Here is a 27,680-nt window from a genome sequence, read left to right as displayed (position 1 = left end):
GGCTTGAAGTTTGAGGCTATTTTTTTTTTTTATTTTTAAAGCAGCAGCAGGAAGGAGGGACTTGGAACCGTGCTTTTGGAAAGCTCTTGGCTGGGGGCGCCTGGGCGGCTCAGTCGGTTAAGCATCTGACTCTTGATCTGGGCTCAGGTCATGATCTCTCGGTTCCTGAGATCGAGCCCCACATCAGGCTCTACGCCATCAGCCTCTCTGCCCCTCTCCTGCTTGTGCTCTTAAAAGAAAGAAAGAACGAAAGAAAGAGAGAAAGAGAAAGCTCTTGGCAGAATGAACCAGAAGCCCTAAACAGGTTTATACGCTTTGCCCCAGGAGGTCTATGCCAGGATATACAATCCAAGGAAATGACTCTAAATGCGGAAAAGGCTCTGTGCACAAAGATGTTCGTTGTGGCATTATTTACAGCACCACAAAACTAGAAACAACTTTACCACCCTGTAAGGATTTGGTTAGACAGGACCATTACTGATGCACTGTCCCTCAGGAGGGACCCATGGTCACAAAGACATGGCGGTAATGATGCTCAGTGAGGCACGGGGAATGAAATGCAGAGGAGAAACTATTTACAGTATAAGATTTCGATTGTGTTTATAATGTTCATAGGGGGGAAAAAAGGACCAAAAAAACCCAATATGCTCAAATCTAATAGGCAGTTGGGTTTCTGGGTAATTTTCCCCACCTTTCTCTAATCTCTAAGTTATCTTGATTGAACTTATTTTGTAATGGAAATGATAAGCACCTTTTAAATTCGTTCAAAAGCCTGTTTGCTGCTTCCAGGCAGCCTGCCTCATCCTTCAAAACCTCCTGCAAAGCCCAAGAGGCACTCACTCTGTCCTCCCCTGTCCTAGTCCCTGTCCACCCTTGTCCCCCTCATCACATGAGGCTGTGACCTCACTGACCCCACCCTCCCCATATCAGCACCCCGGGGAGACTCAGACCCAGCAAACACAAGCAAGGTGACCTGGAGCCAGGTCACCACACAGTCTGGGTGATGTGGTAGGAGGTACCCTGGCTTTGACCTTGGGTCAGGGATCTCTCCAGAGTTGTGTTCCCAGTTGGGCCTAGGCTCCATCCTGCTGCAGGGCTCTCCAGAGTTCTATTCACGATGAACCTCAGACATGGAGGCAGCTGCAGTGCCAATGGGAAAAACCCAGATGTCAGAGAGAACGAGGTTCAGATCCCAGCTGTACTGCTTACTGGTTGCAGAACTCTGCACAAGCAACCCACTGCACCTCTCGGAGCCTCAGTTTTCTCATCTGTACAATGGGAATTAAATTGCCTGTGTCTAGGACTGTTGTGGGGTTTACACAGAAGGAAGTGTGTGAAGTGCTTAGCACAGCAGCTACGGGAGGCCAGAAACAAAGAGGAGTTTCTTCCCTTCCCCTTCCCTTCCCCAGGGACCCTTCCAGAAAGAAGGAAGAGGGAGATGACTGAAGAGTGGAGAGCACTGTCTAGAAGGAGGACAACCCGAAAGGTCCGGGTGGTACATTCTGGAGACAGAGCCCTGGGATCGATGCCCAGCTCTGACACTTTCTAGTTGTGGGGTCTCGGCTTCCTCATCTGTAAGATGGGGACGATGTTGGTATCCACCTCCTGGGGCTGTAAGGAGTAAATGAGCTAATGCACATAAACCCCGCGGCCCATGGTAAGTGCTCACTGTGAATGAGCTCCTAGTATTACTATTATTGTTGTCCATGCTGTCTTTTCCTGGAAATATGGGCCCGAACGTGGGAGGGGCCACTTGGGTCTGCCTCGAGGCAGTTCGAGAGTCTTCTCCCAGTTTCAGATGGGCCCCACCCCCTGGGTGCCCACCTGGCCCCGCATACCCACAGCGTAGATCTCGATGCTGATGGTGAAAATGGAGTGGGAGCGCGAGGAGTCCTTGTTCATCAGCGTGTAGCCCACCGAGCGGTTCTTCCAGCCCGCCTCCATGATGCGCTCACACTGGGCCATGTTGTGCACCGTGTGCATGGAGAGCCCCTTCACGTACACCCCCTTCTCCGGGTGCTCCTTCAGCTGTGGGGCAAAGGGACGGGTCAGAGCCGGGGGAGACCGGGGATCCCCAAGGAATCCAGGGAAGGGCCCAGTTCGGGCCACCTCTGCCCTCCTGCGGTGCCGGTTGGCGCCTCAAATTCCCTGCAACGGGCAGGGGCTTTGCTCCAGGTGGAACCAGCCTCAGACTCACCCCACCTCTTACCTGTTGTGGGACCTTGGGCCAGTGACTTAACCTCTCTAGGCCTCAGTTTCCACATCTGTAAAATGGGTATGAGAGGCCCATCTTTCAGGGTTGTGGTGAGGTTTCAGTCAAATAAGGCCCAAGCAACGTTTGGCACAGTGCCCGGCACATGGCAAGTGCTCCGTAAATACCAGCAGCCGGCCTCACTGCTGCTTTAGTGCTATTATTATGAAGGAGGTTTCCAGACTGGGAGCTTCAGCTCCCAGGGGCTGACCCTGTCATCACCCAAGGGCTCTGAAATCTTCTCTTGTGCCCTGTCAACACGTCTTCTGATCGCCTCTCTGCTGTGGCTCCGAGGACACGGGAACGTTTCCAGACCTTGGATCATGGCGGGGGAGGGGCCATTCGCTGCCAAGAACTCCCACTGGCCCATGGCTCAAGCGGGCCCCCAGCCCTCAGCGTGATGGCAGCGAGGAAATTAATTTATCTGATTGCTCCCTGCTTCCTCTCCAGGCAGCCAAGTTATTCTGTTGCTGACACAGAGCTGTGAGATGAAACATTTGTCAAGTGTGAGGAAATAAAACTAGTCTGGCAAAGAGCAGAGTCATCTGTCTGCTGGTCTGAGCCACGGAGGCTCAGGTGCTGGGCTCCAGCTTCACGGTCCCCGGGGTGGGCGGTCAGGCCCCTGCCGCGTGGGGGCTTGGAGGGCGCACAGGCCTGCCCTATCTGCTTACGTGTGGACAAACAGCCAGACCCAGAATGAAGGACTGGGCTTCACGGATCGGAAACACAACTGAGGCACAGAATTGTTAAGTGATTTGTTGAAGATCACACAGCTGTTAGCACCAGGGCAGCAGTGGGGTCACAGGCAAAAGAAGGTTCTAGAGGCAGTCTATGGAGAGAGGCTGCAGCGTCCTGCAGTAACTGAAGCTTGAAATGATGACCTTGACCTAGAGGCTGGGGGTGAGGACGGAGCACCAAGGACAGAAGCAGGAGACCCTGCAGAGGGTGGCTTGAAGCCGGCCAGAACTGCCGCCCCAGCGTCTCACGGTACCACCGCAAGGACACACGGGCGTGGACGGCCACCTGCTCCCAGGACCCCGAAGCTGCCTGCAGACGGCAGGCCCACTGGCCGAGCGGCCGCTCCTGGCCCCCGGGAGAAGCAGTCTGCGTCTTGGTCGGGCAGACCTGGGGTAGAGACCTGACCCTGCTAGTGGCTGGCTGGAGAAGTCAATTTGCCTCTCTCTGCCTCCGTTTCCTCATCTGCCAAATGATACCGAATCCTACTTCTGCAAGACCTTTATGAGGACTCGGAAAAGGATGGAGGTGGGTCCGTGGAGGGGAGCCCGCCAGCACAGCACCAGGAGGGTGGGGGCGGTCTCTCAGGAGCAGGTGAGAGGAGTGGGGGGATGGGGGATGGGTGCAGGGGGTGGGGCAAGCCCTCGTGTCAAGGTGCCGCGGCCCTATTTTCAGGCCCTGGAAAGCTTGCTCCCCCACCTCGAGATCCCCCACAGTCTTGCCTCCCCTCGGCCTCAGCCCTGCTCTTCCAGGGAGGCTCTGAGTGCCCGGGGAACTGCTCCTCCCTGCCACGCCGCCGCCCTGAGCCTGGTCACCATGGCAACGGCTGGGATGCCACCAGCACGGAGGAGGGGCTCCTGACACTGCTCCCCAGTGCACTGAGAGGCGCTGAGGCCTCACTCCCCTGCCCAGTATGGGCAGTGGGGGTCGGGGCGGAGGGAGCGAAACTGCTCCCCCAAATCCCTCCTCGCCCTGGCTGATCTAACCTCTAATTACCAAAACTCTCAGGCCCTGGGGCTCAGAGCTTGTGCTGTGGGGCCTGGCCTCCTGGAATCAAAAGCAGTCTCACCCTTTCCTGACTTGTGTGCCCAGGGGCTGGTCTTACTAGGTACGCGGAGCCTCAGTTTCCTCCTCTGCAACAAAGGATCAGAACAGCACAGCTCTCCTCCTAAGGCTGTTCTGAGGTTGACAGGAGCACCTTCAGCACCTTCTCCAGGACGCGGCGACTCCACACCCCCCAGTGCCCCCGTGGGGAGCGTCTCAGAGTGCAGCTGTCACTGGCGGCCCCTGCCCCCCACCCCGGGCAGCCTGACTCACCAAGCCTGAGGCGTGGGGCCCAGATGGGGCAAGAGCATGGCTGCCAGCCCTCAGGGACTGGGTAACCGAGGCCATTGTAGGGTCTCCAGTGTTGGAGGAGGGGAGGAGGGCCCCCTGGTGTCCCAGCGCAGGTTGGCAGGGGACCCTGATCCCCCAGGTTGGCCTTCTGACTCTGACACATGGGAGCGATGCCCTGTGCCTCCCTCCTCTCCCCATTCCCCTGTCGGGGGCTGAGCTGTGACTCAGGCGCTCCAGCTCCAGGATAGAGAAGACAGTAGAAAGACTCCAGGTGGGCGGCTGGAGGTTCCGGCATAGAAAGGCCAAGCACCGCTGTGTTGGTCAGGAGCTGAGAAGGAGGGGCCAGGCCTGGTCCCAGTCAGGATGGGGACTGGAAGGAAGGGAGGTCACACCCCTGTGGACCCGCTGTAGCATGTGGCCTGGCAGCTGGCACCAGGAGGTTTTCCCGTCTTCGCTGAATGAATGAATCACTCGGTGGATGTGCCTCCCTTGACTAGAACTCCACTACTGGCTTCTTACTGCCCTAGAGGTTTTCCAGATTGCTGACCCCTCAAAATACTCGGGGAAAGCCCCTCACAAGTGCTGGTACCAACGCCGTTACTAGTGATTAGCTGTGTGGCCTTGGTCAAGTCCCTTCCCCTCCCTGGGACACACTGTCCTCATCTGTACCAGGACAGGCCTGACTAGAAGCTCTCTATGGGTCTTCCCAGATCAAATTTTTAAGGATTTTTCCACCATACGGCTGGGACAAACAAATTTTTCAAGACTGCTACTCTCTGATGTCTGACTGGTTCACTTGGATCACAGAGTGGTCGCTGGTCAGAGGAGAACTCACGACCTCCCCCCACCCCAGATGAGCCCAGGGCAAGTGGGGGGCGGTCAGGGGGCAAGCAGGAGGCCGAAGTTGAATGGGGAAACAGCCCGGCCCCCACATGGGGAAGGGGTGGGGGGAACCAGGTGATTCTGACGTCCTGTCCGATCTAGAGGTCACGTGGGGCAGGAGGGCTGTGGGAGACATCGCAGCACCTGGTTCTGCCTCTCCCACCCCCACCCCCGTCCCGTAGCTGTCCAGGCGCATGCCCTGGGAAGACTTCAGCACTTTGTCACCCAAAAGGTCCAACCCTGACTCTGGCTTCCTAGCCTCAGGCAAATCACCTTGTCTCCCTCAGACTGGTTTTACCCATAAATGGAATCTCCCCGGCAACCTAGGCTCTCTCAGCCGGGGCATTCTGACCCTGAAGGAGGTGAGCTCACTCCCAATGCAGGTCGTGGGCCCCCTGGGATGTCCACTGGTTGCCTGGTCAGATAAGGGGCAGCCAGGAGTATTCTGGCCACAGAACTGGCTCAGCCTCCCCCAGTGGGCCTCTCCTCCTTGGACCTGACCTGCCTACCCAGCATTTAAAGAGCCCCAGATAGGACACACGACCAAGGCCTCAGACCAAGGCCTAGACCTGGGCCTAGACCTGGGTCCAGCCTTGTCACCAACTGGCTGTTCAGTCCTGGTAGGTCACCTGACCTCGCTGAGCTCCCCAAAGGGTCCGCCAAGTTCTGCCATTCTTTATAGACCTCCTCTCAAAGCATCTAATGCTGCTACACCTTGCTGGGAAATGATGCTCTTTCCTTCTGACTCCAGCCTTCTAGAAGAGGGGGAAAGTCACAAAACATGTGTGATTCTCAGTGACCAACTGAGCCAGCCCCGGGTTCTTCTGTTGCGGGTGGTCCTTGACTCCTTAGAGGGCTCCCCTTTGCAGAGATTCGGGTCGCATTTCCTGGAATCCCGATGGCATGAAAGCGCTCACCTGTTGACGGCCTTCCGTGCTCCTGCGCCCTGTGAGCAGCTTGTCCTCACCACCCTCTTCAATCCCTACAACTACTTTGTAAGGTCATGTCTTGGGTCCTGGGGTGCCCCCACACCAGAACCCTCTCGAAAGGGAACAGAGTCCCAGAATCTCAGGCCACCAACAGCCGTGAAATGGGATGTTTGAGATTCAGGACCTTGAAGTCAGACAGACCTGGGTTCAGATCCAGCGTGGGCCACAAACCTGGGCAAGCTAACTAAGCTAAGCGTCCCTTCCCACACTGGCAGATTGGGGATAATAACAGCTACCTGACAAGACGACTGTGACTATTACATAAGATCACGTGCCCAAAGCCGTCAGTGAACAGTGCTCAATAAATGATGATCATTATGTTGGGTTTTTTTAGCTTGAAGGGCACTTACAGATTTTCACAGTAATTTTTTCAGAAGTGGAACCCAGTTTTCCAAATGAAATCTATCACAAAGACTTCATCTATTTCACCAGACACAGGTGGGATTCTCCCAGGTGAGGTGCAGCCCCCGCCATGTGTGGTCGGGGGTAGGCCCATTAGCCACTCCCCTACAACATGGATTCAGAGATTCCTCCAAAATTCAAGTTCAAAAGTCCCTGCTCTAGTCCGAACCGGCGCCTGGGCCCTCAGAACACCTCCCCTGTATTTCTGAGGGAGCACGGCCTGATGCCAGCCTTCCCCCTCCATCAGCCCCTCCCCGCCCAAGCCGCATCTGCACCCACCTCCAGTTTCTGCTTGCTCTCGGCCCCCAGCAGGTCACGGACATCTTCATTGTAGATCTCCAGGTAGGAGGCCCGGACCAGGAACTTGGTATTCTCTGCACACTGCGGGGAGTGGACAGGGACAGCAAAGACGCCTGAGCACTTGCTGCCAGCCCTGCCCCTGCAACCTAAGCCCTCTGCAGCCAGGACATCTCGAAAGCACCTCGTGGCAGGAGAGGCGATGTCAAGGGAAGGGGAGCCCCCTACCCTGCCTGGCAGGGCCACAGGTCAGGACCAAGCACTGGCCACGGTCTGATCCCTCTACAGCCAACTAGGGGTGCAGTCCCTGCTCTGCCATTTCCCAGATGCAGGAATCTCTGCTCACAGCCATGAGAGGCCACCAGGGCAATTCTCCCCTGCAGCCTGGACACTGGGATAAGCGGTCTTGGCCCAGCACATAGGGGCTACACGTCTGGGCTTCCCTATCTCGACGATGGGATGATAGTGATCTCCTGGGCCAGGGTGGGGGCTCCCTGAGATAATTATGCAAAGGGCTTTGCACAAGGCTTGGTCTGTAGCAACTGCCGAATAAAAAGGGAGGCTCTGATGGTTACAACGGCTTCTCGGATGAATGCTCTGGATCAAATGATACATTACGATCCAGAAATGGCAGGAGGAAACCACGGCCCTGGCACGTAGAATTTTCTCAGCGTGAAGTTCTTCTCCCATCCCCTTTCCAGAAACCACAGCCTGCCTCCGCCTACCTGTGTCGAGTCCCGGCAGGCTCTGAAGTCCTCCCGGTCCATTCACGGTAATGTCTCAAGAGCCCCCAGACCTGCCCCTTCCCTCCAGGGGGCCCATACCTGGACGCTCTCAAAAACGTGCTCGAAGGCCCTGGGGATGATGCCTCTCTGCGAGGACGGGTCCGGCAGGCCCTGCATGGTGAAGGACTTCCCGCTGCCCGTCTGGCCATAGGCGAAGATGGTGCCATTGTAGCCCTCAGTGACACCCTGCGTGGGAGAACCAAAGCCCGGTGCTCAGCCGGCCGAGCCCAGCTGGACTCGGCCGTCTCCTAACTCACAGACTCAGGGCCCCTCCCAGGATGGCACTGGGCTGGCCGTGCGGTACAGAGATAAGTAAGTCACAGTTCTGTCCTCTAGGGGTCCACCTCCTGGTGGGGGACACTGTCCGTGTGTGGAGTTAAGGGCTTGTGCGGTGGAGCCTGGCCTCTCTTTCAGGGGTTCAAATCTGGCCTCGCCCTTTTCCTGACTGTGCCGGGGGAGCTGGTCTTACCCAGGCACACTGAGCCTCAGTTCCCCCATCAGGATCAGAACAGCACCTCCTTCTAAGCCTGTAGTGAGGTTTACACGCGAACTATTTCCTGCACTGGCACACGGAGGGCTCACGTACAGGGGTGCTCACTGAATGTCTGCCTGAAACATGGCGGAGACGGACCTGTACAAGCAACCCTCACACCAGGCAAGCGGAGGAAGAGGAAGGCATTCCAGGCTGAGGGGGTGCGGAGAGGTCAGAGTCTGAGAGCAGGTGGAGCGAGGGGGACGGAAGAAAGGAAGCAAAGCGGCGGCAACCCTGAAATCGGTCTTCACTCACTGACGCGTCTGTTCATTCCACGGCGCTCCGGCTGGGGACACGGCGGTGATCGAGGCGGAACCCCAGTCCCTGCCCTCACAGAGCTCATGAGGTCACCGATTCTAGAACTCAGCACGGGGCAGGGGAATTCTGTGTCAGAACGTGGGCCCAGAGAGCTGCTCCCAGGCCCCGAGGGCCCACCTGGCATCCACACCCAGTGACCCGCAAAGACCCATCCTGTGGGCCAACGCGGGGCTCGGGATCCCCAGGGACTGCTGGTGAAGGAACCAGAAATCATGATTCACAGCTTCTCTGACGGCCAGGCCTCATTCTTCTGGGCGGAACCAGATGAGCCCCTTTCGTCTGTCCAAGGAAACCCTGACCACTGTGTGGGTTCCTGCACCTCCGCAGAGCTCCAGGGGGCTGCACACAGGGACCAGCCCCCTGTGGTGGGGCAGAGACAATGGCAGACCCACCGCCCGGCCAGGAGCCACCGCTGGGCTCCTCAGAGCTGGGGACACATGCAGGGTCCACATGGTGCGGGGCCCAGAGTATCAGCGTCACCCAAGCCCGGGGAAGATATTCTACACAAAAACATGTATCGCTTCGCTGTCCGGTAGGGTGGCCACCAGCCGCACTAGCAATGGGCCCAGTGCAACTGAGGAACTGAATTTATTTGATTTGATTTTAGTTAATTTACATTTCACAGAAGCAATATAAAATATTTTTCCATTAAACAGAACCTTATTTTTTGTTCCATTTCGTTTGAACTGTTGACACTTTGGCATCCGCAACATGATACAATGTAAGACACACATCTGATTTCAAAGACTTGGCATGACGGAAGAATGTCAACTATCTCTCACTGATATCAAAGAATGACCACACATTACCAGTATGTTTTCTTGAAATAATGTTCCGGATATACTGGGTTCAATAAAAATCTCTTATTAAAACTAGCTTCATTTGTTTCCTTTCACTTTTTACTTTTACTTATTTTTTTTATTTTGAGAGAGAGAGAGAGAGCGAGTGCACAAGCTTGAGCAGAGGAGGGGCAGAGAGACAGGGAGAGAGAGTCCCAAGCAGGCTCCACACTCAGCGCAGAGCCTGCCACAGGGCTCGTTCCCGCGACCCTGGGATCATGACTTGAGCCGAAATCAAGAGTCGGACCCTCAACCGACTGAGCCACCGGGCACATCTTCTTTTACTTTTTAAAATGTGGCTACTAGGGGCGCCTGGGTGGCGCAGTCGGTTAAGCGTCCGACTTCAGCCAGGTCACGATCTCGCGGTCCATGAGTTCGAGCCCCGCGTCAGGCTCTGGGCTGACGGCTCAGAGCCTGGAGCCTGTTTCCGACTCTGTGTCTCCCTCTCTCTCTGCCCCTCCCCCGTTCATGCTCTGTCTCTCTCTGTCTCAAAAATAAATAAACGTTAAAAAAAAACGTGGCTACTGGAAAACTCAAATGATGTATGTGGCCCATATTATGTGTGTTTTGGAAATCATTGCTCAAGAGTGCTGTCCAATGTGGGGGCCACTAGCCACTGAGTTAGTTAAATTTAACTGGACTTTAAACAAAAGTAAAATTCAGTTTCCTCAGTAGCAGTAGCCTCATTTCAAGTGCTTACTTGCCACATACAGCCAGTGGTACCTACTTGGACAGCCTGGAAACAGAATATTTCCACCACTGCAGGAGGTCTACAGAACAGCACTGTTCTGGAGCGAAGTAGAAAACAATTTCAGGGGCGCCTGGGTGGCTCAGTCAGTTAAGTGTCCGACTTCAGCTCAGGTCATGATCTCACGGTTCGCGGTTCGTGGGTTTGAGCCCCGTGTCGGCCCTGTGCTGACAGCTCAGAGCCTGGAGGCTGCTTCAGATTCCGTGTCTCCCTCTCTCTCTGCCCCTCCCTGGCTTGCGCTCTGTCTCTCTCAAAAATAAACAATAAAAGAATTAAAAGAAAACAATTTTACATACATTTTTAAGGCAAAACATAAGATTTCAAAAAGGTTTCACCCATCTAGGGTTACCTCCAGATCCACAAGGGATGGGCTTGCACTGAGAATGGGTCCTGCATGTCAGCCGCTCTGTCCTTCCACCCAGGCTTCTGCACGTCACCCTGTTCTGCTACTTACAAGTTGACTCTCAGGAAACCAACTGCTAACTGACTCCTTCTCACTTGCTCACATGCTCAACAAGAATCCCTATGAAACTGCATTACAGGCTGGATGCGCTAAGCATTTTTCCTACGTCACATTAAACACAGAACTGTTGCAATTGAAATAAAAAAAACATCTGTCCTAAGTTGCCTCATGTTCCCCTTCCACCCCTTCCCCAAAACACTGCTGCATGTCCCATCGAGGGACCGAATGCTATGGCTTTTACTGTATTGACGTCTGGGCGTGGTAGAAGCCGTGGTACCTGGCCTGTGGGTGGGTTGGGGGCGGCTCATTAGAGGTGACTCAAAGGCCATGGGTGTTAAGTGGGAAGAAGGGGCAGATGGCAAAGCCACCGGCTGGGAAAGAGCCCACAGACCAGGCAGCGGGCCAGACACACGTGGAGGGGAGTAGCTCCGGCGAGAATGTGAATGGGCAGAAGGGGTGGGTCTGGGGTGGACAGCACCCAGGAGAGCCAAAGAGGTCACCCAGTGACAGAGAAGATCAGGAATAGGGACTAGATTTAAGTGCAGGAGAAGCAGGAAAGAAGAGAACAGGAAGGCTGTGCGATAGGACCCAAAGGCCAGGGCCTGGGCAGGAGGCCCCGTGGAGGAAACAGAAGCCCTGGGAGAGCTCGGGACCTGGGTCAGAGCCCCGCGGGGCACATAGCACACAGTCCCTAATGGTGCAGTGCTCCCGGCTCAGAGCCCCCTGAGGTGGGCTTTGCCTCTGCTGTGCGCACTGCTCATTTAATGGAAGGCAGCAAAATGCAGCACGGGGACCAGGTACTGTGTGGGTATCAAAACAGCCCCTTGGGGAGCCTGGGTGGCCCAGTAGGTTAAGCATCTGACTCTTGATCTTGGCTCAGGTCACGATCTCACAGTTCATGAGATCAAGCTCTGAGTTAGGCTCCGAGTTGACAGAGTGGAGCCTGCTTGGGATTCTCTCCCTCTCTCTCTCTCTCTCTCTCTGCCTCTCCCCCCGTACTCGTTCTCTCTCTCAAAATAAATTTTAAAAACTTAAAAAAAAACCTCATTCTGTGACACTCCCAGCCTCAGTTTCCCCACCAGGAATGAGGACACCAGCTCTACATGCATCCAGAGTCTTGTGAGAATCAAATGCTGGGCTCCACCTGGAAGGCCCTTTCCACCACCTTCTTGCCTGACCTACTCTTCTCATCCTTCAGGTCTCAATTTAGATCTCACCACTTCCAGGAAGCCCTCCCAGCCTTCCCCCTCCTTTCCCATGCCCTCCAAGCCCAGGTTCTCTATGTTGCCAAAGTCCCCCAGGCTTCTCCTCCCACTCATCACCTTGGACCGTAGCTATTAGCTTAGCTGTTCCTTTCCCTGACCGTGGCCTCACTGAGGGCAGAGCCCAGGTCTTGTTTAGGGCTGTGCTCCCCAAACCAAGGATGAGCCTGGCATGGAGATGCTATTTGCCAGCTGAATGGATGGATGAATGAAAATGAATGTATGTCGTGTTGAGCCTGAAGCTCTGCGTGATGTCCAGAGGCAGGTCCTGGCAGAGAATCCCAAGTAGTGGGGGAACTCAGGACAGTAGGGAGAGCTACAGGAGAAATCTGATAGAGCCACTGTGTCCTTAGCATCCCTCACTCCAGGCTGGGGCTTCCTGGAGACCCTGACAAGGGGGGCTTCCTCAGGGGATTACTTCCGAGATGAGGCAGGGACCCAAGAGCAAGTCCAAGAAGGACTCAATCTTGGACTCCTCAGATCTCTAAGGGGCCAATCTTGGACAAGGGAGCAGAGGTGGTCGTGGGCCTCAGGAACGGAGCCAGGGCAGGTGGCTGAAAGCTTCAGGGAAGCTGACTCTGGCTCACCGTGCAGAATGGTCTCCTAGGAGCCAAGCGGCAAAGGGGAAAGGGGCTGTTTGGGGAAGAGTGACCTCTTGCCACTGGCTGGTCATTCAGAGACCCAGTGGGGAGGTGGGGTGGACCAGACAACCCCTCAGGTCCCTTCTAGCCTGGGAGTACAGGACAGCAGGACAGCCTGGCCATCCCAGAGTTTGGGAACGCAACCTGGGGAGAGCTGCCCTCGTCCCCCGGGGCATCACCTCCATCAGGCCCTGACCACCGGGGAGTTCTTCAACCCTGCCAAGGGCTTTGCCTGAGCCTTCACAGAAGAGATGGGGCCACCAAAGGAGGTGCTCTGGAGGATGGTGACTGGCCTGCCAGTGAAAGCAAAAAGGGTCCTAAAATGCATTTGGGAAACGCTGGGTTCAGTAAGTCGAACCAGTTCCTTTGCTGCAAGACTCCCCAGAGCTCAGGTGTCATAATGTGCCTTGTGAAGCTTCACACCAGGGAGGCCGGACACAGCATTTCCCAAACTTCCATTTTTCGTGGGACAATCTGTGACATCTCACTTAAACTAGTGATCCGCTGAGCAGTGAACAGGTGGGGAGGCGTTGGTAGAAAGGAAGAGCCCTTGGCCAGAAGGCATGAGGCAGAGTTTCAGCCACTCCTCTGCTAGAAACCCACCATGGGAGCCTGGGCAAGTTTCCCTCCTCTGGGCCTCAGTCTCCCCATGTCCCAAATGTGCCAGCTACCTAGTGTGAGTGCTCTGGAAAGCAAAAGCCCTATTAAGGGTCACAAACTGTTGCTGGAGAAAATGGTAGGTTAGACCAAAGGTAATGGGGTTCCATTCCTCCAAGACTAAGGCAGGAGGGAAGCAGGGGTCTCCTCGCCCCCCGCAGGCTTGACTCAGGGAGGATGACAGGGGATTCTGAATGCTGAGGGGAGGAAGCAGAGGCCATGGCCTGGGAGCAGGAGGAGGTGGCGGCGGCTGAGGGCAGCGGCTAGAGCATTGAGAGAAGGCCTCAAGTTCTCAGATGACGGTGGAGGGCTGGGGGGTGGAGGGTCTTGGGGACTGGAGCTCTTGTGGGCAGGGGACTGGAAGGGGTGGAGGTGAGGACGAGCTTTGGCGGTGCAGACGGTGGAGACCCGGGCGTGGGGGCCGGAGGTGGGTCCCAGCCGTGTCCTGCCTAGACAAAAGACTTCAGCCCAACCTGTTGGTGCCCACCCACGCTCCTCCGGAAGCTAGTTCCCGCCCAGCTCTGGGTACAGTGCCATCCGCTCAGGACCCCTGGGGCGGCCCCCAGCCCTGCCTGGCCGGTCCTCGGAGGCGGCCTCCCGGGCGCCCTCACCTCCACCAGCGGGTAGGCGATCTCATTGTAGATCTGCTCGGTGAAGTGGTCCATGTGGTAGGCGCCGTCGAAGGTGAACTGCTTGGGGGGCTCGTCGGCAGCGCCCGGGTTCTGGATGAAGCACTGGCCGCGCGCGGAGTCCACCGTCACCACGGGCTGGCAGTTCAGCTCCCGCTCCCGCTGATTCATGGGGCGGCAGCGCACCACCACCTTCACCGACTCCGAGGCCATGGCCCCGCGGCTGGGCGCCCCCCCGGCGCGGCGCGACGTGAGCCGCACGGCTGGGACGCTCGACGGCCCGGGCCGGGGGGCGGGGCCAGCGCCGGTCGCGGGGGGCGTGGCCTCGCGGCAGGGGCGGGGCCGCGGCGGGGGGCCGGGACTCCTGGGGGGCACCCTGAGAGAAGGAGGGGCGCGGTGCGGGGGTCGCAGGACCGGAGCCGGGCCGCCGCCTCCTCCCGCGCCAGGGTTCGTCCGTCCCTGAGGCCCGGCCCGGGGAGAGGGAAGTGGGGGATCCGCGCTGCAGGCGCCGCCACAGGACCCGAGCCCCGGAGCCGCCCCGGCCGCCCGCTGGCACGCGCTCCGCCGCGGCGTTCGCGGTTGCCGGGCAACACCCGTGGCGTCACAGCCGCGGGCTCCCGAGACATCCCCGCGTTCGCGGCGCCTCGTTGCAGGAGCGTCTCCTAGCTGCAGGCGGGTCCGGGCGGCCCGCTTTGCTGGAGCGTCTGCCCGCTTCTTACCAGGGCTTCAAGTCCGCTCTCTCCTCTGATCCCCACGGCCCAGTTCAGAGAGGTTAAGCAACTTGTCCGAGGTTGCCCAGCTAGGGCAAGGAGGCCAGGCTTGACTCCGCCTCGAGAGAGATACAGGAGGCGGGGCCTTATGCGGGGGCTAGAGACCTACTGAGAAAGGGGACAAGGACCTTGCGGCCTTCTATCCACATCCCTCTACTGACTCAGGAGAGGGCCGCCCAAAGCCTGTGCCGGCCTCCGACAGAGCAAAGCTTCCTTCTAATGCTGCCCTAGTTTTTTCTAAGACCCAGCTTAAAAACACACAAGAAAAGGGGCGCCTGGGTGTCTCAGTCCGTTGAGCACTGGACTTCGGCTCTGGTCATGATCTCAGGGTTGGTGAATTCCAGCCCCGCGTCAGACTCTGTGCTGACAGCTCAGAGCCTGGAGCCTGCTTCGCATTCTGTGTCTCCCTCTCTCTCTGCCCCTAACCCACTCGCACTCTCTCAAAAATAAGCATAAAAAAATATTTTTAAAAACACACAAAACAAAACCATTTTTGAGAGGCAAAATCTTTTGGCTGGAGAGGGTGCCAGGACCATATCCGCTGGCTCTGTACAAGTCCCTCCAGCCAGAATAACGGGCTGTCATTTTTCTGTGGGATATACCCACTGAAGGTTTTAACCGGAGACATGGTTTGAATAAAGCTACCTACCCTATCCCTTCAGGACACCCTGAGCGACTCCCCCCGCCCCACCCCACCCCTGCTGGGAAGGGCAAGATCTCTGTCTGGTTCACCATTCAGCACCAGCTGAAGGTATGGTTGGCAAACCAAGACAGGCAAACTGGACAAAGACCTTGCCTTTCAAAGGAAAAGTCTGTACTAGACAATCCGAAGAAATGCATTTTATTTGTTTCAAGTCCACACAGTAAGGAGAGCTGGCTACCCAGGTGGTGCTGGTTGGAACAAAGAGAAAGCTGACTTATGATTTAAGACACTGAAGCGTCTGCGCACATGGGTCAAGAAACTTGCTGTTTATACCACGTGATGAATGCTGTGCAAAGGAATGTTAAAGTGCTTTGAGAACATTCCTGATACCTTGTCCACATGGATGATTTGTGCAACAAAACCCATCTCTTGTAGAGCTAAGCTTGGTCCTAAGCCTGGGCCAGTCACCAGGTCTTCTTAAACATGTGCCTCTGGTGCTGCAAGCCTGAACACCCTATCAGCAAACCCCTTTTCTTGCCGGTGAAATGTGAGACCACGCCTCCCACTAGAGACCAGGGGACCGTGGGTTCTGGTGGCGGTCCCTGGTGGAAATGGCTGTATAATGAGTCCCACTCACATTCGGTATAAAATCAGTGCTGTGGTGCCAGTGAAAAGAACCCCCAAAGGACAGCTTCCTCCCATCCCTTTTATCCCTTTTGCCAAGACCACTTCCTGGGCAGGAGATTGTAAGCTGGGAACACCAGGCCCGACTTTCCGAGGGTCCTCCCTTTTTTCTCTTCCGTCAGGGCCACCCTCTCCCTTCCAGGAGTCAGAAATCTGTCATTTTCAAGGCACTGAACAGTCACATCCCACTCCCAGATGGGGGAGGGCAGCCCCCACATTCGTGACTAAGCCTCTGCCTCAGGAATAGAGAAGTTCATACGAAGTAACTTGCTCCCTAAATAATTTGGTATTCATGTCTGTCCGTCAAGCTTGCTTCTAAAGGGGGGTGGGGGGGGCGCCTGGATCTGTCAGTCACTTCAGGGCTATTGCCTTAGAGCAGAATCATTTCTCTGTACTCCCACTCCCTGCTGAGGCCAACCCCCCCCCCCCCAGCAGGGTCCACATCAGTTCTACCTTTGGATGGCTGTACTGTGACCCAGCCCCAGGGGGCTTGGGCTGGTGAGGTAGCCCCTGACAACCAGAGCCAGCCAGCGCCACGTTATGGGAAGTGGACCAAAACCAGGTGGCTTCCCAGGCAGCCGCTAGACCCAGAATGGCCCAGAATAAGTTGAATAGAGCCCCGGTCACCCCAGTACTCCTGCGGCTCACTGCTGGCCCCTGCCAGTCAAATGGACAAAGGAAACGAGCCAGCGTGTGCGGTGTGTGTGTGTGTGTGTGTGTGTGTGTGTGTGCGCGCGCGTCTTGGTGGTTCTTGGGGTTGTTGGGGAGGGGTGAGACGGGGCATCCCTCCACAGAAGGCAGGAATCACAACCCTGTGGTTTTGAGTGGAGACCAACCAGCCTTTCTAAGCAACACAGAGATTCTTTGCCCTGTCTGCTGGTTCACATCCCTTCTGCACACAGGTGTCCGCCTGGGCTTGGGGGGCAAGGCTCTTCGTCCATTCTGCCATCCTATGCCCCCTTAACCCTCACTTCTCAACACTCAAGGGGAGACTGCCTTAATCTCAAATGATGTGAGAAACAGGCATGCTCTCTCTGTCAGCCTGGGTGTAGCTCAGCCCAGACGCCATGCCCACTAGCTCCTCAAGTCCTGTTTCTCTCATGGACAGGGTGGCTTGCCCCCAGGTCTTTGCCCACAGTGAGGACTCGCTCCTGCCTCCCCAGACACCTCTCCCTTACATGGCTGGCAACCTCAGTCAGGTGCCCTTGGGAGACTCCCAGTCAGGGCCACAAGGCCTGGCTGCCTTAGGAGGCCATGTCCCTGGTGAGCACACCTTCCTGCCCACCTCAGAAGGCTCCCCTCCGAGGAGTAAGGTGAAGCCTAGAGACAAGCATCCAAAGTCACCTAGCAAGTTAACAGAAGCCTGGAGCTCCACCCGCCCCTCCTGCAGTCTCAGCGGTCACGTCCTACGAGAAGCCATGGGCAATCCCCAGTGCCAGGGCTCCCCACCCCCACCACATGCAGTGAAGTGACGGAAGACTGGTCCAAGGGGCAGAGTGACTGGATGGAACTGGTGACCAGCGGGGTGGCAGAGGGCAGGGCGGCCCGCTGAGGCCCAGGAGCCAGGGTGAGGCGGGGCCAGTGAGCATGGGGCCCAGCCTCTTAGCCCAGGCCCTGCAGCTCCGCCTCGGACTTGGCATGGCCAAGGGGCCGCAGTGTCCGGGGGGGTCTGCCCTCGGACCCCCGGTCCTGCTCCTCATAGCCAGGGTTCAGGCGGCCCATGTTGAGGGAGCAGAAGAAGCTTCGCCCTGTCCCGGCATGGTGCTCCACCAGGGCCTCCAGGCTGGCGAACTCAGCAGGCAGGTGCTAAGGAGGAAAAGGCCGAAGCTCCAGCTCCGTCTCCCCATGGCTCCGCTCTGGACACCAACCACCCCTTCACAGGGGATCCTGCCCCACTCCAGAAGGGAGGAAATTCAAGCCCAGAGAGGTCACTGTCCCTCTCACGGCAGAGCCAGACACCGTCTCCTCTCTTTCTTGCCAGCCTGGACAGGACTGAGCCATCCAGCTGGTGATAAGGGCATACACCCAGTCCCTGGAAACCTGTGGTCAGGTCAAGACTCCAGACCTAGAAGCCCAGGGGCTGGGTGAGCTTAGACCAGCCCTTGCCCTCTCTGAATCAGTTTCCAGCTCTGCTAAAAAAAAAAAAAAAAATGGGCTAGGTTGTGTGGGAAAGCCACTTTTAAAAGCCAGCATCCCTATAGGAATGGGAGACATGACCGGGCCCAAGCCTCTACACTGGAGGTCTCTTCCAAAAGGCCACTCTGGAGAGAGGGGCCTGAGGGCGGGGCGGTAGAGAGAGGTGGGGCCAAGCGGGGCCTGAGGGCGGGGCCAGCAGTCAAGATGGAGAGTTAAAAAAAGGGGTGTGGCCAGAGAGAGCCAATGGGGCACCGTGATGAGGCGAGGGGGCTTCACGGCTAGAAAGGGTGGGGCCTGAGGGCTGGGGCGGGGCCGAGCAGGCTGCCCCACACTCACCTCCACGCAGTAGCGGCCCAGGTGGTTCCGGAAGACCTGGTGGGGCACCACGCCGCACTGTGTCCGCACTGACAGGCACCACTGGCCACTGGCGCCCGGCTCGGGCCACAGCAGGAAGGCCCCAAGCACGTCTCTCCGCAGCAGGGCCAGGGCACTGGGCCTGGGAGGGCAGGAGGGAGAGGCTGAAGACGGGAGCCCTGGCCTCAGGTCGCTCCCCGGGGCAATGGCGTAACTGGAAACCATGCTTGACCCAGAGTAGTGGGCCCTCCACAGAAGGAAGCTTTTAGACTCCCATCCTAAGAGGCTTCTGAGGGGTCCCTAGCTGCTGACCGCTTCAAGGCCCAACCGGGAGAGTTTTGAAGAGCTGATGGTTAGGAAGCCGCTGCCCTGTGACAGGCCAGGTGCTGACAGCTTGACCTGAGTTATCCCATTTGATCCTCTCCACAGACCTGTGATGAAGGTCCTCTTATTATTCCCCTTTTACATTTGACACACTTGAGGCCCAGTAGGGTGAAGTCCTTGGCCTGAGGCCACCAAGGTCAGGATGGCTCTGCCCTTGTACAGAAATGTGCACATGTCAGGGCCCTGAGGGAGCCCACAATCCATTCCTCTGCCCACCCCAGGGCTGGGCATCCGGCCAGGCCAGGCCCCTCCTACCTGGAGATGCCAGCAAAGGCCCAGATGTTCTCCGTCAGACTGCCCTCACTCTCCACCAGGCACGAGGGACCACCAGGCCCCCGGGGCCACGCTTCCCACGCAGCAGGGACTATGGAGACCAGCCGGGGTCAGAGGAAGAGGCCCGAGCCCAGCCCACTCACCCCACCACAACAGACCCCACACCCCCACGCTGGTCTCCCACCAAGACTCCCCCAGCAAAGACACATCCGCACAAGGCACACCCCACTCACACCCACTCACCAGCTGAAGCACACCCACAGCTGTACCATCACCTATGCAAGCCCCCCCAAGCATGCAGACCGACATGCAAACTCACGTGGACACGCACATAACCACACACAGGCCCAGCCTTGCAGAAAGGGCCACTCAGGCCCAGCCTCTCTGATTCACAAGGGCGCACTCAGGCCTGTGCCCCTGCTACCTTGGGGCAGGCGAGCTCTTTGCAACTCACAGGCCTCCCGAGCTGACAGCTGCAGCTGAGTCTCGTAGGTACAGCCTCGGTAAGCCCCGGAGCGGATCACCTTGCTGCGAATGGCCTTCTTGCGCACCAGTGTGGGTGAGCAGTAGGGATTCCCCAGGCGGGCATGGCGGGTGCCCCCACGGCCTTCTGACTCTGGCAGCTCCTTCTAGGGCACCAAGAGGGGCCCACAACGGGCAGGCAGACTCAGGCCCAGCCACGTCAGGTCAGGCAAAGCCCCCTCCCACTCAAGTCCAGCACTCCCCTCCTATGACCCCCTAACCCTCGCCCAGGTCCCCTGTCCACTGCCCGCTCCCTGGCTGGGGTGCTGCATACCCCACTGCCCACAGGCCCCTCTGCAGGAAGCCGCCGGAAGGAGACCAATGCATGAACGTTCTGTGAAAGCTGATCCCGGCTGAAGGGTTCCCGTACAAGGCCAGGGGGGCCCCCCGGGCTGGACAGTGGCTTCAGGGGCACGTCTCCTGCAGACGCCAGGCAGGGCTCAAGCTGTGCCCGCTCCTCAGGGTGCTGCAAGAGGTAAGCAAGCTGGAAGGAACGGCAGAGCAGCAGGTGCAGGATCTGGACCTAGGGAGGGGGAAGGGGTTGACTCAGTTGGGGCAGGTTTCCTGGGGAACCCCTTAGGCATCAGTGCAGGTAGCCCCTTGACTCAGGATCCTCTTCCGCATTCTTCCTGGGAAAACTCCTACTTATCCCCCAAAACTTCACCACCATGCAGTCCCCCCTACCACCCTCCTTTATTCATTTAACAAATACTGGGCATCTGTTTTGTTCCAGACATCATGCCCGGAGCTGGGAATACACAGGCTAAATGCACTCCTATCCCCTAGGTACACCCTGTGTCAGTACCCTCTCAGAGCAGTGGCTAAGAGCCCAGGCCCTCCAGTCACACAACCTGGGATCCAATCCTGGCTCTGTCATGTAGGGGCTGCTCTGTGACTCTAGGCAGAGCATGGCACTTCCGTGCCTCAGTTTCCTTATCTCCACTTCCCTGTGCTCCTTTAGTGAAATGGAGCACAGAAAGCCCCCAGCATGGGCCCACTGCTCTGGGGCCAGTACATTCTACCCACCACACACATTATCTAGCTCCAACATATTGGAACCGTGAGCTCCGGAAGATCAAGGGCAGTGTCTCAGCCACCTGTCATTCCAGCAGCCAGCACAGAGCTGGAGACACAGGGGTGACGGCAAATCATTGCTGGATGGAGCCAAGCCAACCTCCGCTTGCCAAACACTTGGCTGTCAAGGCTCTGTGGTTCACGGCCGTCACACTAGCTTTGACTTCCAGGATCTGTCCGCTCACCCTCTAGCTCCGAGGGGCCAAGCACTAGAGCGGTTCCTGACCTGGACCCAGTTTCTGCTCTCACAGAATTCCCTTGTCTGTCATCAGGGACAGACCAATGCTACAGCGTGGCTCATGTCACAAGACCTCAGAAGGGAAGAGTGGTCTAGAGGACTCCAGGTGGGCTTCACAGATACAGGGACTGGCCTCGAAGGGCAAGTTGGAATTTACCAGAAGGGGAAGGGAATTCCAGGCAGAGAGAACAGCATGAGCAAAGGCCTGGCAGTGTGACCATCCAATTTCTAAGCACATGTCCTGACACCCACTTCCAGGCCCCGGGAATGCTGAGGCCGCTAACTTGCTTTTGTGGCGTCCCCGGTGGGGCAGAGCCACAGAAGGAGCAGGTGTGACAAGGAGTGCCTGCCTGGAGGGGGCTCGGGCCAGCTTGACTAAGCCCTCCGAGGCCTCGGTCCCCTGGAGGCCCTGACGCACAGCACACCCCCCAACCCCACCCTCAGTGATGGTTCCCCTGCCCCAGGCCCCGGATACCTCTCCGGGCTGGTTGCCTACAAAGAGGTGGCAAAAGAGCTTGCTGGCTGGGCTCTGGGGGTTTCGGGCCACGAAGGCAAACTGGCAGTCAGCTGGGCACCAGGTAGAGTAGAGCACGCGCCTCAGAGCATGAGCCATCAGGAGCACCTGCGAAGGAGGGGGCGGGACAGCCTCCATCAGTCCCACCGCCCGTGGGCCCCACACACCTGCCGGCTGGCCTCCCGGGCCTGCTCTCCAGCTTCGGGTCCACCAGCTCCCGGGGGAGGAGCTCTTCTCTCCTCCCAGGCCTGCCCAAACCCCGCTTCAAAGGGGAACCCTCGTCCTTCACATGGCCACTGGGCTTGGCCCCTTACTCCCCACTGCCAACCTGCTGGTTGGGATCGTCACCCCCATGCTGTGGAACTGAGGGCCGAAGTATTCACGGTCTGCAGGGTCACGGAGAAAGGCAGTGGCAGCAGGCCCTGGGGTCGCACCCCTGGTCTCTGGAGTCAGGTGACCAAGGTTTGAATCCTGGCTCTGCCCCACTCTGTGTGCCGTGGGCAGGTAAGCACAGCCCTCTCAGCCCTTGTGACAATTGTTAAGGGGAGACAGTACCTCCCTCTGATGGGGTTGTGGGTGGGGGTCAGTGAGACCTCACGCACATGGCACAGGACCTGACCCCAGGGCCCCTGTGATGCACACGTCTGGGACACGATCTGCACCACAGTCTTAGGAGAGTGGCCCGGGGGTTGTGGGCTACACAGTCTGGCACGAGGTGAGCGTTCAACACACACTGGCCTTGCACTGGGAGGAGGGTCAGCGACCAAGCAGGGGCTCCCAACTGGCCTCCAGTCTGAGTCTGGCCACAGCCCACTGGCCAACTCTGGACAGGCTTACACAGAGGCCCGGGGACCTGCAAAAAGCTGGGGCTGACCGTCCTGACGCTCAGGCCAGGAGTTAATCCCCGGACATTCTGGAGAGCTTGCCAGAGGGCAGGGCCCTCAGAGAGAGAATGTTCAAAGGCCCAGAGCAGGCTGGGGTGGTGGGGAGGCTCCAGGGGTGGCACAGGGCCAGGTGCATTCTGAGTAGGACACTTGTCCCGTCCAGTCCTCACCTGCACCCACACGGGCTCCTACCTCACCCTCCCCGCTGTAGATCTTGAGGCCCTGAAGGCTGAATTTCAGGATGACAGCCCGGCGTCTGGGACAATCCTAGGCAGGAGAGAGTTGGATGGGCGCAGGTATTACCTCCCAGGCCCTGCCCTGTCCCGCCCAGCCTCAGCATCAGTCACCACAGGCTGGTCAGCCAACCCCTCCCCAGCTGCCAAGGGACTGAGCGGTGGATGCCTCAAGAGCTGGGGAAGCGTGGATGGCTCGTGGCAGACCACCCCCAGGAGGGCCATAGCTGGCCGTGTTATGACCACCCCCCACATGTCCCATCTATGGCTTCCACCCATGGGACACAGGTCACGACTGCCCAAGGGAAGGGGTCCCCGGGCATAAGGGACACGGCTATAGGAGCCTGGGGATGGCCCTCGCTGGGCCCGCTTCTCAGAATGGCTTTGGTGTCACCCCTCCCAGGGCCTCATTTGCTCCATCTGTGATTGGGGGGTTGGATCAGATGGTCTCGGGGCCATTCCAGCCTGACATTCCAAGGCTGTGATTCCCTGCCCGGGATGTGCCCTCCCCAGCTCCCTACCTTCAGTGCCCACAGCTGTTGTTGAACCAGCCACACGCTCTCCTGGGGGTCCAGGTCGTCCACAGGGAAGGAACCCACATACTGCTTGGGGGTGTGGTGAGGGCGGGAGGGAGGCAAGGCAGTTCCATGGCTCCTGATCCCCTCCTCCCAATCCCTCCCTCCTACCAACACACGCTCTGCTCTGTGGGGTAAGCTGTGGACAGTGACAGAGCACTGTGCTCCGGCCTAGTAGGCTCTCCCGCTTCCCAGCAGGTGGCTTTGCCCGAGCCGCTTTGCCCCTCTGAGGCCCCGTCTCCTCACCTGTGCACACACATTCTGGAGCCCGGGTCAGGGAGGGAAGACACAGAAATGGCTCCTCCCCACTCCCCATGACCCGCCACTCAGTCACCACGCACCAGAGCGCACCCCGTGGGGGCGGCCCCACCCACCTGGGCGAACTTGGTGATGCACCTGGGCCGGTGAGGGGCTGGGCCGCAGTCAGAGGCTCTCCGGCCCCCTGCCCCGGCCTTCTGCATGGCCCCCAGGGTGCCCAGCTTCGAGCTCCACAGGGGAGGAGGCAGCAGAGGGCAGGGGAGAAGGGACGGTTCCCACGTACCGGAGCCACGCTGCTCCCCTCAGAGGCCAGGGATCTCCTGCACCTCACAAATCCTTCCGGAGCACTTGCCGTGTGCCAGGCAGCATCCAGGGCACTGGGGACACAGGGAACACACAGCCCAGAACAAAATGACCGACTCCCTCCTGCCTCGGGGAGCCCACATTCTCGTGTGAAAGAAAGCGAACTAATCAATAGGAGAGGGAATTTGCTAGGGGTGCCTGGGTGGCTCGGTGGCTCGCCCGTCTGACTCTCGGTTTCGGCCCAGGTCATAATCTCACAGTTTGTGGGTTCAAGCCCCAAGTCGAGCTCCGCACTGACCTCATGGAGCCTGCATGGGATTCTCTCTCTCTGTCCCTCTCTCTCTGCCCCTCACCCACTCATGCATGTGCCCACGCTCTAATAAACTTTAGAAGAGTTAAGGAAAAAAAAGATATGCCATACGCTAGACCACGATAAAGCAGAGAGGAGGCTATGATATGCAAGTTAGGGGTTGGCTGCATCCAGGAAGGCCTCACTGAGGAGTGAGCTTTGGGAAAAGAGCCAAAGGTAGGGGTGTGGCAGGCCACACCCTGGGTCAAACATAGACATCTCTGTGCTCTGGGCCGGGCCTGCCCTGTCCAGGGTCCTGTAACCAGCCTGTACAAAGTGCCAGGAGCAGGTGGGGCACACTGGGAAGACACCGCCTGAGAGGAGGGGTATGACAGCTGCCAGGACAGTCTGCAGAGTCACAGGATGGGCAGACCTTACCACAAGAGTGGGCCAGAGCCAGGTGGGCATCAGCCTTGAATGTCACACCACAGGAATGTAGGCTGTGCCCCGCGGGCAGTGGGGAGCTATAGCAAGTTGCAAGGCAGGAGCTCTGTGATCTATGGGAGTGACCCATGAGCTGGATGGCCGGAGCTGCAGAGGCGGGGATGTGCTCCACAGGCCCTGGCCCATTCGGCCAGCCAGACTCCAGCCGCTGCCTGAAGCCCCCAGGGGGCCCTGTCCCCCAATCCAGCCCAGGTTTTGGTCTTTCCTGGGGCCCCTCTCCCAGAGCCACCAGTGGAGAGAAGGAAACCTCCCTTACTTAGACTGTCCTCAAGGACCAGGAGAGTGCTCACTCCCCCGAGAGCTCATGACCATTGCTGGTACACAGTGAATGAGGAGTCAAGGCTTCTCGAGAAAGAATGGCTGACTGCCTCTGCCTGGGTCCCCAATGACTCTCTCCCTTAGTTTTTGCTGGGGCCAACTCAGACCCTCCCACCTCCCTCCCCCATCCTGCCTGGCTCTGTCTCCCCAGACTACTTCTAATCACTGCACTTCGGATCAGAGAGACCTGTGTCCAGATGCTGTGTGAGTCTGGGCAAGCTGCCCCACCTCTCTGAGGCTCCATTTCCTCATCCCCAAACCTGGGATAATCTGAGGAGGCAAGACCGAATGGAGGAGCAGGCACCCAGCATGATGCCATCTGGACGGGGAGCGACACTGAACAGGTAGAGAGAGGATGGGGGCCCCCAAAGTCTGCTGTTCGGGAGGGAGCTTGGGAGGACAGAGAGGTCTGACCACTTCCAGTGCCCTCCTTACACTGAAGGACTAGAAGACCTCCCAGTCTAGGAGAGCAAGTCAGAAGGAGAGGCCTGCCTGGGAGCAAAGATTCCTCCAGGAGAAAGCAGGTGGCATCAGGGCCCCGCCCCGGCAGGAAATGGGCGTGTCCCACTTGGGCTCCACCCACCTTCAGGCAGGTGCTTAGAAACTGACACTCCCAAGGCCAAGAGCCCAGGAACCGCCCCTACCTCTGCCCAGACCTTCAGCCCCAGGCTCAGCGAGGGTGGGGGCAGCAGCAGCCTTCCAGTACATTCTGCGAGCAACCTACTACTTTACTTTCAGTGAGTCGCCAGCACCAGAAGAGCCAGAAATAAAGGCTGCGTGCTCCCCTTGATGCCTTCCTGGTTCCTCCCTCCTGTACTCTCTCCCCTCCTGCTTTTCTGGTCTCACACCCACTTTGTGATCCTGACCGTTCTTCACATCATGTCCATCACCTATCCTCCATTTGATGTTTAAATACAACAAAATTAGATGTGTAACTGGCACAAAAGCTATGTGGCCGCCATGCCAGGTATAGAGTTGGGGCTTCCAGTGACCTCGCCTTTTGCCCTCATTATCACATCATGGCCTGGGATGCCCTGGACCCGTAGGCAGTGGGAAACAGAGGAGGCAAAGGCCAAAAACCAAATGGGGCAAAAGGGAGACAAGAGGAGATAAAGGGCAGCCAGTGGAAGTGCGAATGGAGATGAGAGGACAAAATAAGAGATAAAGGAGGGATGGGAGCAGGGAGAGATAAGGAGCACATTTCCCACCCTTCCTGTGCTGACACAGCCCCTCAGTCTTTGGTGTAAGACAGCAAAGAGCCACATGGGTCCGCAGGCACACTCACATTCGCTCTCACACATGCCGAGACAACTGTGTCTAGGGCTGCAAGCTGCCTCCTCCCTCCAGATCCAGAGCAGCAGCTTGCTTGGGGACACTCCACTGTCCGGATGGTGGAGGTGGGGGCGCCCCACCACCTACCACCTCTGGATCCTCCCCTGCCCCCCCCCCATTCCCCAGGAAACTGGAAGTTTGTCTCTTCCTCTCCCTCCCTCCCAAACCTCCCTCTCAGTGCATTTCAGCCCCAAGCCTGGAGTTGGGGGCTGCCCGAGGGACCAGTGAGGGCACCAGGTTCACCCCAACCCCGGGAAACAGACCTGCTTACTCATTCTGGGCACAAACACCCGCTCATCGCTTTGGAACACAACTGTTTTTCCAAGGTTTTACACAGGAGACTGGCTGGGTCAGCACCTTTCTAGGGGGACACCTTTGGAATGAGGCTGGGGCTCTTCTCTTGCTCCTCTGAGGTTTTCCAGGTGGCCCTGCTTAGAGACAGGACACTGGATGGGTTGATCTGTGTCGAGGGGCAAGGACAGAAGCCCTCTACTGCACCGCATCACAGCTCAGTTGAGTGATGGCGGGGCCCACCTTTACAGCATCTGGGAGACCGCTCAGCCTGGAGTCTGGGCTTAGCAAAGGGTAGTTCAGAGGGGTGAAGCCACTTGCCAGAGGTCACACAGCATAAGGGGGGGGGGTGGGAAGCAAGTCTGGGTCTCTGAGGGCTCTTCCCCTAGGCCACGGCAGTGTCCTCAGACTCCCCTCCCCAGTAAGCAAGGTGTTCCCATTCGAGTTTGGTGAGTCCCAGTCTATCCGGCTGCCCGGAGCACCTCAGGTGCTAGGGGCTGATCTTAATCAGCAAAGCAGCTGCGTTCTCTGTCTGACTGCCTCTCTGCCCAGATGGTCTGGGGCTGCCAGAGCCCCTCCGGTCACCTGCCTCACCTCCACTATCTTTGGCTCGGCTGCACAAAAGAGCCCCCCTGCCCCAGCACACTCCTTGTGCCACCCTCACCTACCCTTGGCCTCCGGGTGGGAGGGGACTGGACCAAGCAGCCAGAGGTCAAGATCAACATCACAGATTGTGAGGTCCAGGAGGCTGGTATGACCTTGGGCAAGCCACTTAACCTCCCAGCCTCCATTTCCTCAACTGCAAAGTGGGGATAATAAGAGCAGCTGTCTCCTGGGTTGTTTGTTCCTCCTGAAAATATTTCAAGCGCCAACTACCTGCCAGGAACAAAACAGTCCCTGTCCTGGGGGGGCGGGGGGAGGGGAGGGTACTGATAGCAACATTTCAGAGGACTTACGTGATCTGGAGAAAAACAGTAAGGTGGGGAGGATACGTGGTGTGGGTGTTCGTGGGGTGCTATTTCATACAGGGTGGTTGGGGACGGCCGCTCCAAGCAGACGACATTGAGCGGAAAGTGCTGTTTTCAGGATTAAGTGGGGCCGAAGGCACGCAGGGGGCCAGCGCCCGGGAGGCACAGAGCGCTGCCCAGCGCGGGTCATTCTTCCCGCTCTTATTGTCATTCCTGGGGACTGCGGCCAGGGCTTTGGGCTGACGGTACCCGGCCCGGGGAAGAGAAACTCCCCGGACCGACCGAGGGGCGAGCGAGGCAGGACGCCGGCCGAGGAACGGCGGGGGTGACGGCAGAGGTGACGGACGGTGACGGCGGAGGTGGCGGTG

At 58.0% G+C, this 27,680-nt stretch overlaps 2 protein-coding genes across 3 annotated transcripts in view; both read right to left on the bottom strand.

Moving 5' to 3' along the window:
- The window catches only part of KIF17 (kinesin family member 17), a 47,993-nt gene extending 34,015 nt beyond the window's left edge, over positions 1 to 13,978 (bottom strand). Inside the window, exons 1-4 of the mRNA XM_047085904.1 lie at positions 13,748 to 13,978; positions 7,716 to 7,862; positions 6,874 to 6,975; positions 1,839 to 2,028 (exon numbers count right to left, since the gene is read on the bottom strand). Coding sequence (XP_046941860.1) covers positions 1,839 to 2,028; positions 6,874 to 6,975; positions 7,716 to 7,862; positions 13,748 to 13,978 — 670 coding nt within the window. The remainder of the gene's footprint in view (positions 1 to 1,838; positions 2,029 to 6,873; positions 6,976 to 7,715; positions 7,863 to 13,747) is intronic.
- A 3,486-nt stretch (positions 13,979 to 17,464) lies between these two features.
- On the bottom strand, positions 17,465 to 23,510 carry SH2D5 (SH2 domain containing 5). 2 transcript variants are annotated; one of them, XM_047082556.1, is made up of 9 exons: positions 23,424 to 23,510; positions 22,996 to 23,079; positions 22,434 to 22,508; positions 21,319 to 21,465; positions 19,806 to 20,054; positions 19,464 to 19,638; positions 18,992 to 19,100; positions 18,335 to 18,494; positions 17,465 to 17,668 (listed from the first exon to the last, which is right to left on the bottom strand). In XM_047082556.1, exons 1-9 carry the CDS (start codon positions 23,508 to 23,510, stop codon positions 17,465 to 17,467), a joined length of 1,290 nt encoding a protein of 429 aa, XP_046938512.1. The 2 variants fall into 2 exon arrangements, with proteins under 2 accessions (XP_046938512.1, XP_046938514.1); XM_047082558.1 differs by having other exon boundaries at positions 22,996 to 23,076.
- Positions 23,511 to 27,680: the final 4,170 nt, after the last annotated feature.

Source organism: Lynx rufus, unplaced genomic scaffold (genome assembly GCF_022079265.1).
Source record: "Lynx rufus isolate CCGP_SWC_20201006 ecotype Redwood Valley unplaced genomic scaffold, mLynRuf1.p SCAF_2, whole genome shotgun sequence".
Taxonomy (NCBI): domain Eukaryota; kingdom Metazoa; phylum Chordata; class Mammalia; order Carnivora; family Felidae; genus Lynx; species Lynx rufus.
This window is presented reverse-complemented; position numbering and strand designations above follow the sequence as displayed.

Coding starts and splice junctions, on each gene's coding strand:
- SH2D5 (XM_047082556.1), bottom strand. CDS start 23,510: ATGCAGAAGGCCGGGGCAGGGGGCCGGAGAGCCTCTGACTGCGGCCCA. Junction 21,466..22,433: donor TCTACAGCGGGGAGGGTGAG/GTAGGAGCCCGT, acceptor CCTCCTTCGCAG/GTGCTCCTGATGGCTCATGC. Junction 20,055..21,318: donor TAGGCAACCAGCCCGGAGAG/GTATCCGGGGCC, acceptor CCCCCTCCCTAG/GTCCAGATCCTGCACCTGCT.